The sequence below is a fragment of the Mytilus galloprovincialis genome, chromosome 3 (genome assembly GCF_965363235.1).
Source record: "Mytilus galloprovincialis chromosome 3, xbMytGall1.hap1.1, whole genome shotgun sequence".
Classification (NCBI taxonomy): domain Eukaryota; kingdom Metazoa; phylum Mollusca; class Bivalvia; order Mytilida; family Mytilidae; genus Mytilus; species Mytilus galloprovincialis.
The window spans coordinates 23258689-23278410 of NC_134840.1; the positions used below are offsets into that span (position 1 = coordinate 23258689).

The 19722-nt window shown below is 34.8% G+C and overlaps 2 protein-coding genes across 2 annotated transcripts in view; one reads left to right on the forward strand and one right to left on the reverse strand.

Annotated features, from left to right (window-relative positions):
* The window catches only part of LOC143067453 (glutathione reductase, mitochondrial-like), a 180419-nt gene that overhangs the window by 36849 nt on the left and 123848 nt on the right, over positions 1-19722 (reverse strand). The gene's annotated exons all lie outside the window — the stretch shown is intronic.
* Positions 1912-9926, forward strand: LOC143066363 (uncharacterized). Its single transcript, XM_076239315.1, has 2 exons — positions 1912-1992; positions 8637-9926. The coding sequence occupies exons 1-2, from the start codon at positions 1963-1965 to the stop codon at positions 9837-9839; spliced, it is 1233 nt and encodes a 410-aa protein (XP_076095430.1). The 5' UTR covers positions 1912-1962; the 3' UTR covers positions 9840-9926.

Here is a 19722-nt window from a genome sequence, read left to right on the forward strand (position 1 = left end):
TGAATATTAATGTCTATCGATGTCTAAGTCTAAGTGTGAGAGTTTAACTTTAGTGTCTGTATATATATATATATATATATATCATGTACTGCAGTACGCCGCTAGATTAAAACTGACGTGGAAAGGTAACACACGGCCAGCGAAAGCTCTTTTTTTGAGAGCCCAGGTGGTCGTGTGGTCTAGCGGGACGGCTGCAGTGCAGGCGATTTGGTGTCACGATATCACAGTAGCATGGGTTCGAATCCCGGCGAGGGAAGAACCAAAAATTTGCGAAAGCAAATTTACAGATCTAACATTGTTGGGTTGATGTTTAGACGAGTTGTATATACATTATGTACACAGCCATGTATCACCATCATTGATGGCGATCCGATGGATACATCTGTTGTAGGGTTGTCACTGACTCAGACGTACTTATAAATATAATTATTTTCTGTGACTGTATCTTACATTCATTTGTAGGATCCTTTACTATAGATAATTTAGCTGATCTGTAACAATAACATCTTCATGCCTTATATATCATGTACTGCAGTACGCCGCTAGATTAAAACTGACGTGGAAAGGTAACACACGGCCAGCGAAAGCTCTTTTTTTGAGAGCCCAGGTGGTCGTGTGGTCTAGCGGGACGGCTGCAGTGCAGGCGATTTGGTGTCACGATATCACAGTAGCATGGGTTCGAATCCCGGCGAGGGAAGAACCAAAAATTTGCGAAAGCAAATTTACAGATCTAACATTGTTGGGTTGATGTTTAGACGAGTTGTATATACACTATGTACACAGCCATGTATCACCATCATTGATGGCGATCCGATGGATACATCTGTTGTAGGGTTGTCACTGACTCAGACGTACTTATAAATATAATTATTTTCTGTGACTGTATCTTACATTCATTTGTAGGATCCTTTACTATAGATAATTTAGCTGATCTGTAACAATAACATCTTCATGCCTTATATATCATGTACTGCAGTACGCCGCTAGATTAAAACTGACGTGGAAAGGTAACACACGGCCAGCGAAAGCTCTTTTTTTGAGAGCCCAGGTGGTCGTGTGGTCTAGCGGGACGGCTGCAGTGCAGGCGATTTGGTGTCACGATATCACAGTAGCATGGGTTCGAATCCCGGCGAGGGAAGAACCAAAAATTTGCGAAAGCAAATTTACAGATCTAACATTGTTGGGTTGATGTTTAGACGAGTTATATATATATATATATATATATATATATATATATATATATTGTAATGCTGGCCTCCCCCTTTTTACCCACATATTTTGTGTGTATTGTTCTTAAACCTAATAAGGTGGAATAATTGCTAGTGAGATTTAATAACATGTATTTTAGTTCATATGACTTGAGGATTGTACAATAATTGATTGTTCTGGGTGGTAAAAATATTGTGTCTAGTTCGTACAACGTTGTTTTGGTAGCCGGGGCAGAACGGAAGTTTATCTGTACTTCCCACAAGAGCTTGAAATCGGTCTTTTATATAATTCTGGGGGGATAAACAGTTTGTTGGACAATTATAGCATTGATAAGTATAATAATATTAAGTCCTTTATTTTGTAAGGATAAGGATTTACTTGCGGTGACAACTTGCCAATTGGTCACCGTAGTGTTGATATAGATATTTTGGTTGTTAATTTAGAATAATAACCTTTGTGTTTCAAGTATTATGTTATCCAATAGATGTAGATATCACCAAGAGTATAAAACATGTTGGTTCTAGTTATTATTCCGCTGGAAAACATCTTTATTCTGTGAAAACATCGTGTGTTTACATTCTCAGTTGTTCTGAAGGGAATTTCCCTAATCAGAAACATGGCTGCTGATTGGTCGTTCGTTAGTAAGAACGTTAGTGATTGGCTGATATTGGTATAAAACTAAAATCAATAACAAAGGGAGGAGTCACTAGATAGATTGTTAAGTAGAGTGGTAAATTCAAAAGTATAAAAAGAATGTCCGAAAACACAGTAGATTTAGGAAAAGTTAGTAAATACTAAATTGCACCCATTATAGACTTATTGTCATTTATTATATATATATAAATATTTAGTACCCTTATTGGTGCAAATATTTATTGGTGCAAACTTTAGGTGCCAAATCAGGAGCAAATCCTTGGTGCAAATATTTATTGGTGCAAACTTTAGGTACCAAATCGGGAGCAAATCCTTGGTGCAAATATTTATTGGTGCAAACTTTAGGTGCCAAATCGGGAGCAAATCCTTGGTGCAAATATTTATTGGTGCAAACTTTAGGTGCCAAATCGGGAGCAAATCCTTGGTGCAAATATTTATTGGTGCAAACTTTAGGTGCCAAATGGGAGCAAATCCTTGGTGCAAATATTTATTGGTGCAATTGATGGTTTAGGTTTAATTCCTGGGTGTAAATATATTGCTTGGAGCAAATAATGTTTTAGGTGAAAATCCTTGGTGTAAATATTGCTTGGTGCAAATATATATATAGTTTTGTGCAACTTGTTTTGTTAGGTGAAATTCCTAGGTGACAAACTTTAAGAAAGTCAAGTATTTAATATTGATTACGGAAGCTTTATGGTAGGAACGATTTTGTGATTACCTTTAAAGAATTGTTGATTGTTGATTGTATTTATTATGTCTTAAGGAATTGAGACTTATTATAAACTGTGGATTAGTGAATCTGGTTGATTTACTTTAATGTGATCGAGTTTAGCGCTACACATTGGTAGTTTAATAATATTTAGATAGTGACAGAGTAAAGTCTCTGTTTAGGTTAGTTATAGATAAGACCAACCATACTAGGAACCGGACTAGGCCAGGAACAGAGCTGTACCACTACCAGTCCAGCATTTTTATAAATAATAATAAAGCATCTAAACTGTTCTATTTCATGTATTTTATTTCACGAATATGTAGTAAATATACAGTAATAACAAAACAAATATAAAATCAATATCGGTAGAGTGTTTTTGGTCGACGGTAAACCAACTAGACGTCGACCCTAATATTTTATCCTAATATACATACACACAATAAAAAGATCCCTTTACTTTATGTTCATTGTGTTCTCTGGTGTCCGACTCTAGCACCCGAGAGGCAGTGTTACAATTGGTGGCAGCGGTGGGATAAATTTATAGAGTCAGATTAAGTTGAATATATAAGATCATAGATAGAAAATAATGGACGATTCAAACGTAGTTACGTTTGGCCCACACTTGAATGAGACACATGGTGATGCTGAAGCAACTATTCATGAAAATGAAATAGACGCTCAAGGTACTGAAATTTTTAGAAGGACAGAGAGAATGATGGCCGAAGCTAGGGCAGAAATTAGGCTTCGGATGGACAGATGTTTTTCCGACTTTTCAAGTGATATGAGTAAGATGTTTGAAAAGTTTGAAAAGCACACTGTTGACACTAGGTCTACCCCAATTTTAGGACGGGGCAATGAAAGTTCCATAGATAATAATATGGGACCCGATGTTAGACATGATAAGGATGATCAGAATAATAGTCATTTTTCTGAGGTCCGACGGTCAAAATCTGAAATTTCTTGTAAGATTAAGCCACAAATCTATGACGGCTCTGATGATTTGGAAGAGTATTTGACTCAATTTGATTTGTTGGCCGAACTTAATGTTTGGGACTCAAAAACAAAAGCACTGCTTTTGGCAAGCAGTTTATCAGGGAACGCCAGGGCAATACTTAATGAAATTACAAATGGGGAAAGACATGATTTTGATTGTTTAGTCACCGCACTGAAAAGTAGATTTGGCTCAATTAATAGATCAGAGGTATTTAGGGCAGTTACAAACAAGAGTAAGATTCAGACAGGAATCACTACCAGAGCTTGCCCAAGCCATTAAGAAACTTACCCGTAAGGCTTATCCGGGTACTTCATCTTTGCTCAGGGACACGTTGGCCCTTGACTATTTTATAGATGCCATTCCTGAGGCTGATATACGCCTCCGATTGAGAGAAGTAGGGCCAAAGACAATAGGTGAGGCAGAAAATATTTCTGTCCGTCTAGAAGCTCTAAGACTGGCAGATAAACAAAAGGGGAGATCCATAAGAACGGCTGTGGTCGAATCTAGTGATGACACTTTAAAATCGGATCTCAGAGAGTTAAAAGATGGCATGAAAACTTTGCAAAATGAAGTTAACTCTATTAACAGAAATAACAATAGTCAGCAGAATAGGGGTGGAAATTTTCAAAGAAATCAAAACAATAGAAATTTTCAAAGGTCTGGAAATCAGAATGGAAATTTTGATCACAATAGAAGGGGTAATCAGAGATCGGAAAACGAGCAAGTGTCGGGAGCGCAGGCCAACCCCCGACAGCGGTAAGAAGGCCTAATACCATAATTTCAAATGTAACTTGGGGGCAACAAAATGGTTGTTTTGTTTTGGGTACAATTAATTCATTATCTATACCTTTTCTCATAGATTCTGGAGCAAGTGTATCTATTTTAAGAAAAGATATTTTTGATAGTATTCCTTTAGAATTAAGACCCCAAGTTATACCTGTTCGCATGAATCTTCTCACAGCGACAGGTGCTGCTTCTGAATTCAGTGGGAAACTAGATTTAGAAATAAAATTAGGAAACCATGTGTGTAAACATGAGTTTCTATTAGCAGATATTAAAGACGCTGCTATTATAGGCACAGATTTCATGAGTAGATTTCACATTGATATACTATTTACTAAAGGCAGTTTACGAATAGGAAATGATTTCATTCCTTATTTTACAAATCAAGGCGAAGTTTCATGTTGTAAAGTTTCTATAGCCGAGACAGTTGAGGTTCCACCTCACAGCGAAATGATAATAAAAGGACATGCCTTCGGGCGGATAAAATACAATTCAATTGGAATTGTGGAGACAAATAAAGAGTTTATTGAGAAAACAGGGCTTTTGTTAGCTAGGTCTGTAATCCAACAAAACTCGAACACAGTCCCGTTAAGAGTTATAAATTTTAGTGAAGACCCTATAAAAGTTCACAAGAACACTGTTGCTGGCTTGTTTGAACCAGTTGATGTGCAACAAGTAGTTTCTGTTGATAAACCTAAAGAGTCAGTGAACTGCATTAAAGTTGCAACTGAAAAAGAAATGCCAGAGCATTTGATTGAAGTGTTTGAAAAGGGATCAGATGGACTCTGCAAGGAGAATAAAAATCAGTTGAAGGATTTTTTATGTTCTTATGCTGATGTATTTTCTACATCATCCTCTGATATAGGGCATACAGAACTGATTAAGCATAAGATAAATACTGGGAACGCACCCCCTATAAAGCAAAGGCCTTATAGGTTACCCTTAGCAAAGCGGGAAGCGGCCGAAAAAGAGATAGAAACTATGGCTTCCCGGGGTATAATTGAACCATCAAGCAGTGCTTGGTGTTCCCCAGTAGTGATGGTAAAGAAAACAGATGAGAGTATACGATTTTGTTGTGATTTTAGAAAACTTAACTCTATTACCCTAAATGATTGTCAGCCCTTACCGAGAATAGATGATACTCTTGATGCTTTGAGTGGAAATAAATGGTTTTCGACTCTTGATATGAGGTCAGGTTATTTGGCAATGTGACCTGGAGGAAAGCGATCGCGAAAAGACTGCTTTTGCTATTCCAGGGAGTGGTCTGTGGCAGTTCAAGGTGTTATGCTTTGGATTAAGTGGAGCACCTGCCACCTTTGAACGATTAGTAGAAAGAATATTCTCAGGCCTGACATGGAAAATTTGTTTAGTCTATCTTGACGACATAATTGTCTATTCTAAAGATTTTGAGGAACATCTTAGAAATCTAAGAGAAGTTTGTGATCGCTTGAGGCAATCAAATTTAAAATTACATCCAGGCAAATGTGTACTTACACGCAGCGAAGTTACGTTTTTAGGTCATAGGGTAACTCAAGATGGTATACGTACGGACGAGGCAAAAATCAGCGCTGTGCGTGATTGGCCTGTCCCGAAAAACGTTAAAGACACCAGAAGTTTTATCGGATTTTGTTCCTATTATAGACGTTTTGTCAAAGATTTTGCCATAGTTGCAAAACCTCTTCATAAATTAACTGAGAAAGGTAGCAAATTTAATTGGTCCGTTGATTGCCAAGAGGCCCTCACTAAGTTGAAAGAATTATTGATAACTGCCCCAGTGCTTGGTTATCCATTAGATAAGGGAGAATTCACCCTTGACTGTGACGCAAGTTTCTATGGGATGGGAGCTGTGTTGTCTCAAATGCAAGATGGTATTGAAAAACCGATTGCATATTATAGCAAAACCTTTTCAAAATGTGAGAAAAATTATTGTGTAACCCGGAAAGAACTTCTTGCTATTGTCCTAGCCGTAAAGAATTTCCACCATTATCTTTATGGGCGCAAGTTTATTGTAAGAAGTGACCATGGGTCCCTCAGGTGGCTTATGAATTTTAAAAACCCAGAGGGTCAACTTGCCCGTTGGTTAGAAGTTCTTGGTGGTTATCAGTTCACAATAATACATCGTCCAGGGCGCATTCATTGTAATGCCGATGCTCTGAGTCGACGACCTTGCCCGGAAAATTGTTCGCATTGCTCAAAGAAAGAAACTCAAGCGAGTGCATCTGTTGTCGGAGTTTTAGCTCATGACGCAGAAGCAGGAGTTGCTACCGAGCAATTGAAGAATGATCAAGTCAAGGCACAGGTAAACCCGGGTTTGGAAGACGTTAATACTATACACAACGAGGCATTTACAAATGAGAAATGCGTGTATGGTAAAACATTAGTTTGTCCAAACCCAGGTACACCTATGGAAGCAATTTCAAATAAGGAATGCATGGGTGAAAAACTGGACAGTAATCAAATAAACCCCTCATGTCAAGGTCCAATGACGTACCAGATGCTTATGCCAACCGGAGAAACATTAACCGATGTTTGTTGGTCTGACTCGAGTACTAAAGGTCAAATGGACTTTGATGTGAGAGCGGTTCAAACAAGAAGTATGAAAAAAACAACACCAGAAATTCTCCCCAATGGGCTTATTTCTTCCAAGGAGTCTGACGATTTTGACAAAAGTCTTGACCTTCAAAAAGAGCAAGAGCAAGATAACATATTAGGAATAGTTCGGCAGTGGTTGGTTAATTCCACTAAGCCAGAGTGGTCCGAAATCTCCAAATATGGTCCAGGGGTAAAGTTCTATTGGACTCGACTTGAATCTTTTGATATAAAAGATGGGGTGTTATATAGAAAATGGGAGAGTGACGATGGCAGCACTATTTCTTGGCTAATAGTATTACCAGAGATTTTTAAAGATCTTGTTCTCAAACATTTGCATGACAGTGCAATGGGTGGTGGACATCTAGGGGTAAAGAAAACCCTGAGCAAAGTAAGACAGAGGTATTTCTGGTTTGCGGTAAGAAAATTTGTTGAACGCTGGTGTCACAAATGTGATGTATGTGCCAGTAGGAAATCGCCGGTTTGTAAGGCGAAAGCTCCGATGCGCCAGTACAATGTCGGTGCCCCCCTCGAAAGAGTGGCCATGGACATAATGGGTCCACTTCCAACTTCCGAATATGGAAACAAACATGTACTGGTGATCGGTGATTATTTCACTAAGTTTGTCCATGCGATTCCGATCGTGAATCAAGAGGCACAAACAGTTGCCAGAGCTTTCATTGAAAACTTTGTCACCATCTTTGGTGTCCCTATGCAATTACATACTGACCAGGGAGCAAATTTTGAAGCTCGAGTGTTTCAAGAATTATGTAAAGTGCTTGACATCGATAAGACTCGAACAACAGTCATGAGACCTCAGTCCGATGGTATGGCAGAGCGCTATATGAGAACAGTGGTTAATATGTTGGCGTCTTTTGTCTCCGAACATCAGAGAGACTGGGACCAGTATATTCCACTCGTTATGATGGCCTATCGTTCGTCCGAGCATGAAACGACAGGAGTTACTCCTTGTCAAATGATGTTCGGAAGGGAAATTAATCTCCCTGTAGATCTTGTCATGGGTAGACCTTTCAAAGAGTCAGATGGCTCTAACCCTCAACCAGATGACTATCTGGACAAGCTAGAACAAGCTATAGGCAGGGTTCATGAATTGGCCCGTAGAAAGATGAATCTATCTTCGAATTCAATGAAGAAAACATATGACCATAAGATTCACCATACTAAGTATAACGTTGGTGATCACGTCTGGTACTACCAATACCAGAGGAAAGTCGGAAGAAATCCTAAATTTCAGCGACCCTGGCATGGGCCCTATGTGGTCATCAGTCGTCTAAACGACGTATTATACCGAATAAAGATGACCCCAAAAAGTAAACCTAAGGTTGTTCACCATGACAAGCTCAAACGATATGTTGGAGAGAACAGTCCCACATGGTTTCAACAGTCTTCTGATTAATGATGACTGCTTAGTTGATATTTGTATATATATATGTACATATTGTGTAGTTAAAAATAGTTATAGTTTGTAATAAAGTAAATATATAAAAATGTATTAGTTATGATGTGACAAGACATTTTAGTTTTCTTGTCAAGTATGACTGATAATCAGAGTTGATTATTAGCCAGTGTTATCCAATTTGTTTTAAAATTATTGTACGTTATATTGATAGGTAATATAACATAACAAACACTAAAAATATTAAGAGAATAACGAATTATATATTTCTCTTGTAGAATAAATGGATGTGCATCATCTGTGATGACCTGACATTTGATAAAAGATGGAGTGCAGAGCGCCATATACTGGAAAGGCACAGTGACTTCGGGTGGAAGTGCCCGGAGTGTAAAAAGCTGTTTCCCAGGAGGACTATCACTCATGGTTGCCAGGTGTCGGAGAGAGAAATGATATGTTTCGACAACAAAACAGGTCAACGGGGAAGAGAAGCAGAAGTAGCGTTGGAAAAGTTTAGGAGAGAAGAGTTAGCCACTAAAATGAAATTAGTTAATGAGGAGGGAAAAGAGCTGCAGATTCCAATAAGAAGGAACTACGCTGCTTCTGAAAGAAGCTTTGCCCCTTCAGAGAGGAGCTATGCTCCATCAGAAAAATGTTCAGTGAGGACAAACGTGTCAAAGAAAGAGGATGCCCGAGATGTGTTAGACAAAAAGAGGAAAGGTGAAGACAAAGAGAACATGCAACCTAAAACAAAGAAAGTAAAGAAAATTGAGACCAGGGAGGAAAAGTTGGAAAAGATAAAATCTGTCCTTAAGGATCTCTCCAGTGAGATCGGAGAAGACCTTAGTGTTAGTGTGGAGACTGGAGATGCAAACACTCCAGAGATTGAGTTGACCGTCACAGAGAAGGAGGTGAAGACATTAGAAAAATCAGAAGGGAAGGCATCAGTGAAGAACTCTAGTTCTAGTTCATCATCATCCTCATCTAGTTCCTCATCCTCATCCTCATCGTCACTAGTAAAATCAAAAACAGAAAGGGAACCAGCAGTTGAAACGACAGAAGATAGTTCAGTGAGGAGCGTCGTTTTGACTCCAAACACTGAGGCAATCGACGCCTACCTCCAAGAATTACAAGAATGCCAAGAGAACATGCTCATTTTAAATGTAGGAGGCACTAAATTTGAAACCAGCAAGCCAACTATGAGAGCTGATCCATCATCAGTATTCGCTCTTATGCTTAATCCCAATAGTGCTTTTCGCCCTTGCAAAAATGTCTATAGTTTTGACAGGGATCCAGCCCATTTCAAGATCATCCTCAACTATCTAAGGAACAATTGTACCGTAGAGAAAAGATACCTCCAAAGAGAACACCACTATCTCAATGAGCTTGCACAAGAAGCTAAGTTTTATAAACTGTTTGGACTAAAAGCTATTGTAGAGGAAAGGTTAAATGACCTTTGTGCTTGTCGGTTTACTACCTGTTAAGAATGTTATGAGTACAGATTGCAGAAGCTAAATGTGTTGGTGACTACAATAGTGATTATATAGAAGGAGAGAGTTCCTTAGTATGGAAATTGTTAAATTTAACTAATTTGGATTGGTTAAAGTAAAATGTTAGTAGAGAAAAATATTTGTTCTTCGCTAATTAAAAAAATCAAAGTAATGGAGTACTGTTAACACAGGTTTTGGTCCAAAAGAAAAACAAAATGATAAGGATGGAATAACAGTTGTTAAATTATTCCTAAATAATAGAATGATCAGTATCAATGTGAATCTCATCAGTCAGTCCTATTTGGGGACCAAATCCTGAAAGATGGGGGCAATGTAATGCTGGCCTCCCCCTTTTTACCCACATATTTTGTGTGTATTGTTCTTAAACCTAATAAGGTGGAATAATTGCTAGTGAGATTTAATAACATGTATTTTAGTTCATATGACTTGAGGATTGTACAATAATTGATTGTTTTGGGTGGTAAAAATATTGTGTCTAGTTCGTACAACGTTGTTTTGGTAGCCGGGGCAGAACGGAAGTTTATCTGTACTTCCCACAAGAGCTTGAAATCGGTCTTTTATATAATTCTGGGGGGATAAACAGTTTGTTGGACAATTATAGCATTGATAAGTATAATAATATTAAGTCCTTTATTTTGTAAGGATAAGGATTTACTTGCGGTGACAACTTGCCAATTGGTCACCGTAGTGTTGATATAGATATTTTGGTTGTTAATTTAGAATAATAACCTTTGTGTTTCAAGTATTATGTTATCCAATAGGTGTAGATATCACCAAGAGTATAAAACATGTTGGTTCTAGTTATTATTCCGCTGGAAAACATCTTTATTCTGTGAAAACATCGTGTGTTTACATTCTCAGTTGTTCTGAAGGGAATTTCCCTAATCAGAAACATGGCTGCTGATTGGTCGTTCGTTAGTAAGAACGTTAGTGATTGGCTGATATTGGTATAAAACTAAAATCAATAACAAAGGGAGGAGTCACTAGATAGATTGTTAAGTAGAGTGGTAAATTCAAAAGTATAAAAAGAATGTCCGAAAACACAGTAGATTTAGGAAAAGTTAGTAAATACTAAATTGCACCCATTATAGACTTATTGTCATTTATTATATATATATAAATATTTAGTACCCTTATTGGTGCAAATATTTATTGGTGCAAACTTTAGGTGCCAAATCAGGAGCAAATCCTTGGTGCAAATATTTATTGGTGCAAACTTTAGGTGCCAAATCGGGAGCAAATCCTTGGTGCAAATATTTATTGGTGCAAACTTTAGGTGCCAAATCGGGAGCAAATCCTTGGTGCAAATATTTATTGGTGCAAACTTTAGGTGCCAAATCGGGAGCAAATCCTTAGTGCAAATATTTATTGGTGCAAACTTTAGGTGCCAAATGGGAGCAAATCCTTGGTGCAAATATTTATTGGTGCAATTGATGGTTTAGGTGTAATTCCTGGGTGTAAATATATTGCTTGGAGCAAATAATGTTTTAGGTGAAAATCCTTGGTGTAAATATTGCTTGGTGCAAATAAATATATAGTTTTGTGCAACTTGTTTTGTTAGGTGAAATTCCTAGGTGACAAACTTTAAGAAAGTCAAGTATTTAATATTGATTACGGAAGCTTTATGGTAGGAACGATTTTGTGATTACCTTTAAAGAATTGTTGATTGTTGATTGTATTTATTATGTCTTAAGGAATTGAGACTTATTATAAACTGTGGATTAGTGAATCTGGTTGATTTACTTTAATGTGATCGAGTTTAGCGCTACACATTGGTAGTTTAATAATATTTAGATAGTGACAGAGTAAAGTCTCTGTTTAGGTTAGTTATAGATAAGACCAACCATACTAGGAACCGGACTAGGCCAGGAACAGAGCTGTACCACTACCAGTCCAGCATTTTTATAAATAATAATAAAGCATCTAAACTGTTCTATTTCATGTATTTTATTTCACGAATATGTAGTAAATATACAGTAATAACAAAACAAATATAAAATCAATATCGGTAGAGTGTTTTTGGTCGACGGTAAACCAACTAGACGTCGACCCTAATATTTTATCCTAATATACATACACACAATAAAAAGATCCCTTTACTTTATGTTCATTGTGTTCTTTGGTGTCCGACTCTAGCACCCGAGAGGCAGTGTTACAATATATATATATATATATATATATATATATATATATATATATATATATATATATATATATATATATATATATATATAGTTGTCACGGAAAATTCTAGAACACTCTAGAAAGGAACGTTCTAGAAAGTTACAACGGAAGTTTCTATTAAAATGTAGAAGTTTATATAACGCATCTTTTATTAGGATCATTCTGGAATCAGTATGTAAGTCAAATGGAAAGTTCCAATCATTCTGTGATTGTTCCAGTGATTTTTAAACTGCACAGTTCTAAGATTATTCTGTAAACAACTATCAGGCCAACATAAATAAATACAATAATTACAATAGCATATCACAGGTGATATGAAAAAAAATAGAATCTAAAATTGGTGCTCTAAATCAGAAGAGCATAATTAGTTAAGGAACAAAATAAGCTAAACATATTGATATGATATTAAACTGAATTTAGACATATTTATTTTTTACAAAATTGCGGAAAAAACTGACTCACAGGACGAAAAAGAAGAAGTTCGAAAATCTGACAATAACAGCTTTGACTATTTGACCCACTCCTCGTAACATCATTTTCTTCATAGTATATTAAGTATAAAATGATAAAGCTTTCAATATATTCTTTAATAATCAATGATGATTGTTTTATTCAGTAGCGCATTTGGTTATAAGCGACTGCTTCATGCAAAGTTGTATTATATTCAGTAATTATCTGATAAATGTGACTTATGAAATGTGTCGATGGAAATTAAAAATACAAATGATTATCACGTTTATAACCATGTAGGTTTTACTTCGTGGGATTTATTGTATATGTTCTTGATCACCACAAAGATCAGGCTTCTACGTTTCGAAACATAGTTTAATCATTTAAATATTTACAAAATGCCTTCTTCTTCGCTCACGTATAGAATTGTGGGTTAAACATGTTAGCACGCGCCCAACCCTCCAATTATTTAGACTGTTCAGACGTCATCCACTACGTTTAATTTCCGTACTTTTTATTCACCTGTACATATATGATATTTATTTAATAAGGGTAAGAAGTATAAGTTTACAATGTGATGTAAATATTCTTCCGTTTCAGTAAATGTCTAGCTAAATTATTTGTGTTTGAGTTCCGTGTTCACATCTGTTAATTCCTTATTTTAATTATTGGTTTTGTTCATTTACATAAGCTTTCTTTTTCAAAGCAAAATTACAAGAGAAAAATATAAGTTAATACTTAATCATACTTGGATGAAACTTTAACGTTAAACAGTATGAGGCATGAAGTTAATTTAATCTAAAAATTGTATTAAATTGATCGAACTTGCAATCAACATCAACACCAAATCAGAATAAAGATAATGCATCTTGCAATTCATAGCAATCAAAGGTACAATGTTTTTAATCTAATACGCCACCTACCGTTAAGGTAATATTATGTCTGGGATCAGAAAATCCTTACTTTTTTTTTTAGAAAAAATCAAAGTGTTGTAAACAGGAAATTTATAAAATTCAGCTTATGCTCCCTGACAAAATAACGGTAGCATACATATAATAATCGGTTCGTTTGTCCGTCCGTGAATTCGAAACAAACGGTTTTCGGTTAATAACTTGAGTAACTATCATGGAAGTTGATTTCATATATTTAAAATATATATGTATGAATTTGTTTTGATGGTATCTTTAATGTGTAACTTTTTGTGAAATAGGTAAACAGATGAGTGTTTATAAAAGTGCACATTTACGTACAAAAAAGCTGACATCAATTATTGGACCAACCTTATCTCTTATAAGAAGTATGATGTTTCAAATTTTATACATCGCATTTATAACTTATAATTATCAAATAAAGGACAAAGTACAACAAATATTCGGTAGGAAGTAGCTTAAATAAATGAATAATAGACGTTAACACCGTCTGACATTAAGCATTGGAATTTGTTTGTTGTCTCTTTTCAAGATCTGTCTTACAATCCTAGTTGCCTTAAGCGAAACCCTTCGGGATCTTAATTTGGAACAAATAAATGCACCTGTGACATTTGATTAGGGACTTTCCGTTTTGAATTTTCCTCTGAGTTCAGTATTTTTGTGATTTAACTTTTTTGTGACGGGGTTCATGTATGTTAACATATTTATTCTTTTAACACTGAAGAACGTGCAGTACACCTAGAAAGTACAAGAAACATATACGCTATACAACCATCAGTGCAAGAAACATTTTACTCTATAATTCCCGTATAAACAGCATCAATAATATAGTATTATCAAACAACAAAAATTAATATTGAAAGCTTAATGTGTGGTTTATGACCGGACTATATGATAATCATGTTGTCCTTTGTTTCAACAATAAAAAATATATATCTATACCATTTTGTACCTCTTGGAACTAGATGTATATGTGTTTCATTTCTTGTTCATCAACAGTAAAATTTACTTTGTACTGAGCTGTAATCGTCACGAGAAATTACTAAATTCAACGCTAACGCACCTTAAAGAAATATGTATAAGAATAAAGTCTATAACGATTTGTTTTAAATCTGTAAATCTTCGTATTGAGGATATCTATAACAAATATAAGCTAGAGCTTTAGTAAAAAATAAAGTAAAAAAACCACGATGAAAACCTCTCACTTGTATGACAGTCGCATAAAATTCCATTATATTGACAGTAACAGTCCACATTTCTTTACAAAATCATCAAGGTGAGAGGTTTAGCCTGCTATAAAACCAGTATTATCCCCATTATTTTCAACATAAGAAAATGCCTGTACCAAATTTGGAATATGACAGTTGTAATCTATTCGTTTGAGTTTTTTTTTTTTTTTTTTTTTTTTTAATTAAACATATTTTATTAACAATCACCTGTTACATCAACCCTTAGTTGCCAGGGGAGCAACTAAGGGGGTCCCAATTTTTACAGTCTCATTTTTCGGGGGAAAAGCAAATGAGAAAAAAACTACCACTATGAATTATTACATCAACCTTTATAAATATTATCTATCCTTGTACAAATGTATATGTACCTGCAATCACTATCGATCTATATATCTTTACTTCTCACCATATATAATTTTTTGAATAAAGTATGTTTTTTATCTTTATTTATTTCTCACAAAGGCTACCTGTATTAAGCAGTTTCAATTTTATCGTACATCAAGTCTTTTGTTATGTCAATTTCAATTACATTTAATTTCTGGTCGAGTGCTAATTTACCACGTGCGATTTGTTAAATGGAATAATGATTTTGATTTTCGTTTGAGTTTTTTAATTTCGCCATTTAATAACAGACTTTCCGTTTTGAATTTTCCTTGGCGTGCAGAATTATTATTTTACTTTTTCCGATAATATTATGATATTTTTACTTGTTAAAAACATGTAACTAAAGAGACTCACCTTACTTGCGTGTTGTTTGAACAAGGTAGTGCTTTATTTAATAGAATTATAAATGTTAATTGAATACTTTTATTCATGGCTTCTTTCCTTGTCCAATTATTAGCTTGTGTCCCTTTTCATTGCATTTTCTGATAAAAACAACTGTTTATAACTAAAAAAGCCCGTTGCAGATAATTATTCCGTTTAATGCATTGGTTAATTAACCTTTATATTGTGTGTACTAAAACACAAAAGTAAACATGTATTTAGTTCATGAGAGGTGAATCGGTAGATGTATTTGGCCCAAAGTGTACCGTGGGTACGAAATGATAAATGTTTTGTACGAAATGGCATACAGAGGTACGAAATGGTCAAGGTATGATATGAATTTCTACCACTGTAATACATTCAAACTTCACTATACATTTGGTATTACCAATTTATCATTGTAATATAAGTATGCACTTTCTTTGTACTACCATATGTCGATAAAATTGAAAATGGTAACAGATAATGTGTCACAGGAAAACAACCTGTCAAAAGAGCAGAAAACGACCTTAGGCCACCAATGAGTTTTCAACGCAGCGAGAAAATTCCGGAACCCGGAGGCAGGCTTCAGCTGGCCCTTAAATAAAAATATGTTCTAGCTCAGTGGCAATGGACGTCACACTGAAATCCGAAACATAAAAATAAGCTAGATTTTTTTAAAACATACAAGACTAACAAAAACCACAGGCTCCTGACCCGGGACAGGTGCACAAATGCGGCGGGGTTTAGCATGTTTTGTGAGATTCTCAACCCTATACCTCTAGCCAATGTAGAAAAATACGCTCAGTAAAACTTAGTTTAAAAGAAGTATTCAGAGAACAATGTGAGAATAGGTAACAGAGAACAACTAAGCAAAATGACAATGATACATGCATTAAAACAGGACTTCTATTAGTTACTGGCATGCCAGCTTCAGACCCCAGTTAAACTGATTAGAAGATTATGTCTTCATTATATGAAAATCAAGCAAAAATCCCTACCGTTATGGATTGAGTATCATACTATCATAAAATATACATCAAGAATATAACCTGTATCATGCCAACAATTGGTTATATAATAAATTTGTTTATTTTTTATGCCGAGACCCTATGAGTAAATCAATATTAATTCCAAAATATACCATCTTCAATGAAGTGACAACAGTATGGTCACTATATTCCTTCTGAATAAGTATGTTTGTAGGTTTTGTTAGCTATTGATATGAATAACGAAATGTATGTGCTTCGTAAAGAATATTACAATAAAAGTTTGGATGTGAAAGACCGGAACGTATAAGATGATTGCATGCTGATTTATATTTACGAATGATTTCTTTGCACTGACGATAAAATTTAGCAAATGTTTAGACTAGTTATTGTTATTGAAAACCCTTGTGTAATATTTTTTCTGTAATACAGAGATTTAGTTCGTAAATAAAATACTTTGTCAAATACACGAGCGAACCGAACAGGTTAAGATATATAGAAACCATAAGATGATGACAAAGGAATGTCACCATCTAAAAATTGATAACTAACAATAGGAAATCTAACATAATCTCTTTTATCGGAAATTTTATATTAAGCTTCCTGTTGAATATATAGATACCAATGTTTTTGCATTGCACAAGGGGATGTTTTTCTCTGAGGGTTACTGACCTCTTTGTAGTTGTAAGGGATGTTTAAATACCCTGCCACGTCTAGTCTGTATTTTGTATTTTGTATTTCTGCTTCATAAGGATCCGATGAGTTGAGCTTTTTTCAACTGATTTTCATAGTTTCTTCTAATGTTGTGCTATTTCTTTGGTTTTTTTTACCTTTGTTAGGAAACGTAGTTTGCTTATAGGCCTTTAATCCAACTAAATATGAGTTTTTAAGTATTCATCCTTATATTGGAAGATACCAAATGAATTTGGAAAAGCACTATGGCATATCAGAAGTTTAACCTACAATGTGAACTGATTTGTAATTTCAATATCAATATATCATATAGTTTATATTGTTTTTATGTATACCCAACTACTGTTTTATATTTAAAATAGTTTACATTTATCCCCATTAATCAAATCAATAGAGAAATTTTAGTATTTTGAATTTCAGCTATTTTTGACTTATGATTTAGTGGAGACAAAACTTATGATGTCAGATGCAAATAAAAATAACTTTTAATTGAGATAAATTGATTTAATAGTTGACATATTTTACTGTACCAGCAACTTTAAAGCATTTACTAATACATTAAACTGATTGCCATAAAGAAATTTAATATTCGCTTTGGTTTTTGGCCTGGAAAGCTTTCTTTTGAAAGTATGCCTACATTCAACTAAATCTGGCATGTCTAGCAAAATAAGAAAAAAATACAATACTTCATGGACAATTCAAAACAGAAGGTCCCCATCAATCGCCAAAATCTCATAAAATCGGCAGTTCTATGTAAAATGATACTTGTATATAAAGTGATATTAAAAGGAATGTGCAAATGATCTTTTTGCGTTTTATATAAAACTTGTTAATACATATATCATAATTTTCAATCTTTTTTATTATTCAATATAATAATAAGATTATTAACTGGTGGCTTGAGTGTTGGGAATATTTATTATGTGTAATCATAAAATGTAAGCAGTTGCATGAGATATAAACATAGTACATAACAAATTCAAAATAAATCAAAATTTCTGACGTCAATCTTAGCTTTTAAGTAGTTTTCTAGTTCAACAGACTTTTTACTCTATCAGTGGAAGTAGATTTATGTGGAGATTGATAACTTGTTTTCCTCAAATTATAAGGTAATTTGTCTGTCATTCTCAGTTCGATTCCATTTGTCGGAATATGAACGATAAAACCGTTTGAATATTAAGGAAGGATCCATGTATCATAAACTTTTCAATAAAGTGATAGGGTAATCACTTATATGGGACCTTCCGTGAAATTTACTGCGGTGCCTGTGTCAATAGCCTGGAAGTTACTTCATTCATAACAACTTGATATGTAGAAACCAATGCCCATACATCCGAATACGTATTTATTTTAAATGATTATTATGGAAATAACTGAAAATATACTGAAGTATTTAGTTTGGAGCGTTATGATATTTACAGTTTATTTACTTCATTGCTTCTCTGAATGCCGTGCAATTTGCTGCTGTGTCAACAACCTACTTGATTCATGACAACTACAGATGTAGAGATTAAATCCTTAGGTTCTCAACATATACATATTATTTTTTCTATTAAATGTTGGACAATGAATCGTTGAAGTCAACTACCTGTCATGTTCTTGATGCTTTATTTTTGTTAAAGAACTGCTAGTCAATATCAAAATTAAAAAAAAGTAATAGAGTCGGCCTTTTTTTGTCTCACCTGCGACGAACGTCATGGTGAGCGAAACATAGGAATTATTATCTGGCGTCAGTGGCTAGTTCAAGCTTTATATTTTAGAAGGTAGAAGAACTGGATGCTTCACACTTTGTCTGCTGATACCTTATGTTCAGAGGTTGCCGTATTGTATATGTCAAGTGTCCTTGACCTAATTTTTATGGTACTTACAAAAAATACAGTTTTTGTCCTGAGAATTTCTCACTTGATTTTATTTGGTATACGGATCCTTGCAACGTCTACATATACGTCAGACTGGTTTCACCTGATCTTGATCTTATTTCATGGATCAGTGATCAACGTTAACGCTACGTGATTAAGTATTTTCCTCAAATACTATGAACAATAGGTCAACTGTATTTAGTGTATGGAATGGTTGTATGAGGTACATGTCAGTCTGTCAGGTTTTATCTTGTATTTTCCTCGATTTAATTTGTCAATCGCTTTATTTATTGTTTTGTATTTAAGTATTTTTTAAATACTATAAGCAAAAGGTCAACAATGTTTGATGCATTGAATGACCTTTTTTGTGATGTGTCCATATCTGTCTGATAGGTATCAGGTGATCTTGATCTTATTATCATGTTTTTGTACATTGGTCTGTTTTTCAGTTACCATAAGCAATAGGTCAGCTATATTTAATGTATAGAATATTTGGAAGGTGAACATGTTTGTATGACTGCAATTATCTGACCTTGACCTAATTGTCATGGATCTTTAAAAGTGTTTAGTTTGATTTAAACCTTTTTCTGTGAGACTTTAAACATAAAATCAATGGCCTGGAAATAAGGTGAGACATTTCTCTCTGTTATTAGTTGACATTATAAATCAATATTTTTTTTTATTATTCCATTATAATCATGATCAAAGTGCACCCATCTGTCCCTCTGGTTACAATTGGAATTTTACTCCTACAAAATACCGCGCATAATTCATCATAA

Excerpts from the sequence above, each read along its gene's own strand:
- LOC143066363 (XM_076239315.1), top strand. The coding sequence starts at position 1,963 with ATGTCCGAAAACACAGTAGATTTAGGAAAA. Across the intron at positions 1,993-8,636 it reads ACACAGTAGATTTAGGAAAA|AATAAATGGATGTGCATCAT; the intron begins GTTAGTAAATAC and ends TTTCTCTTGTAG.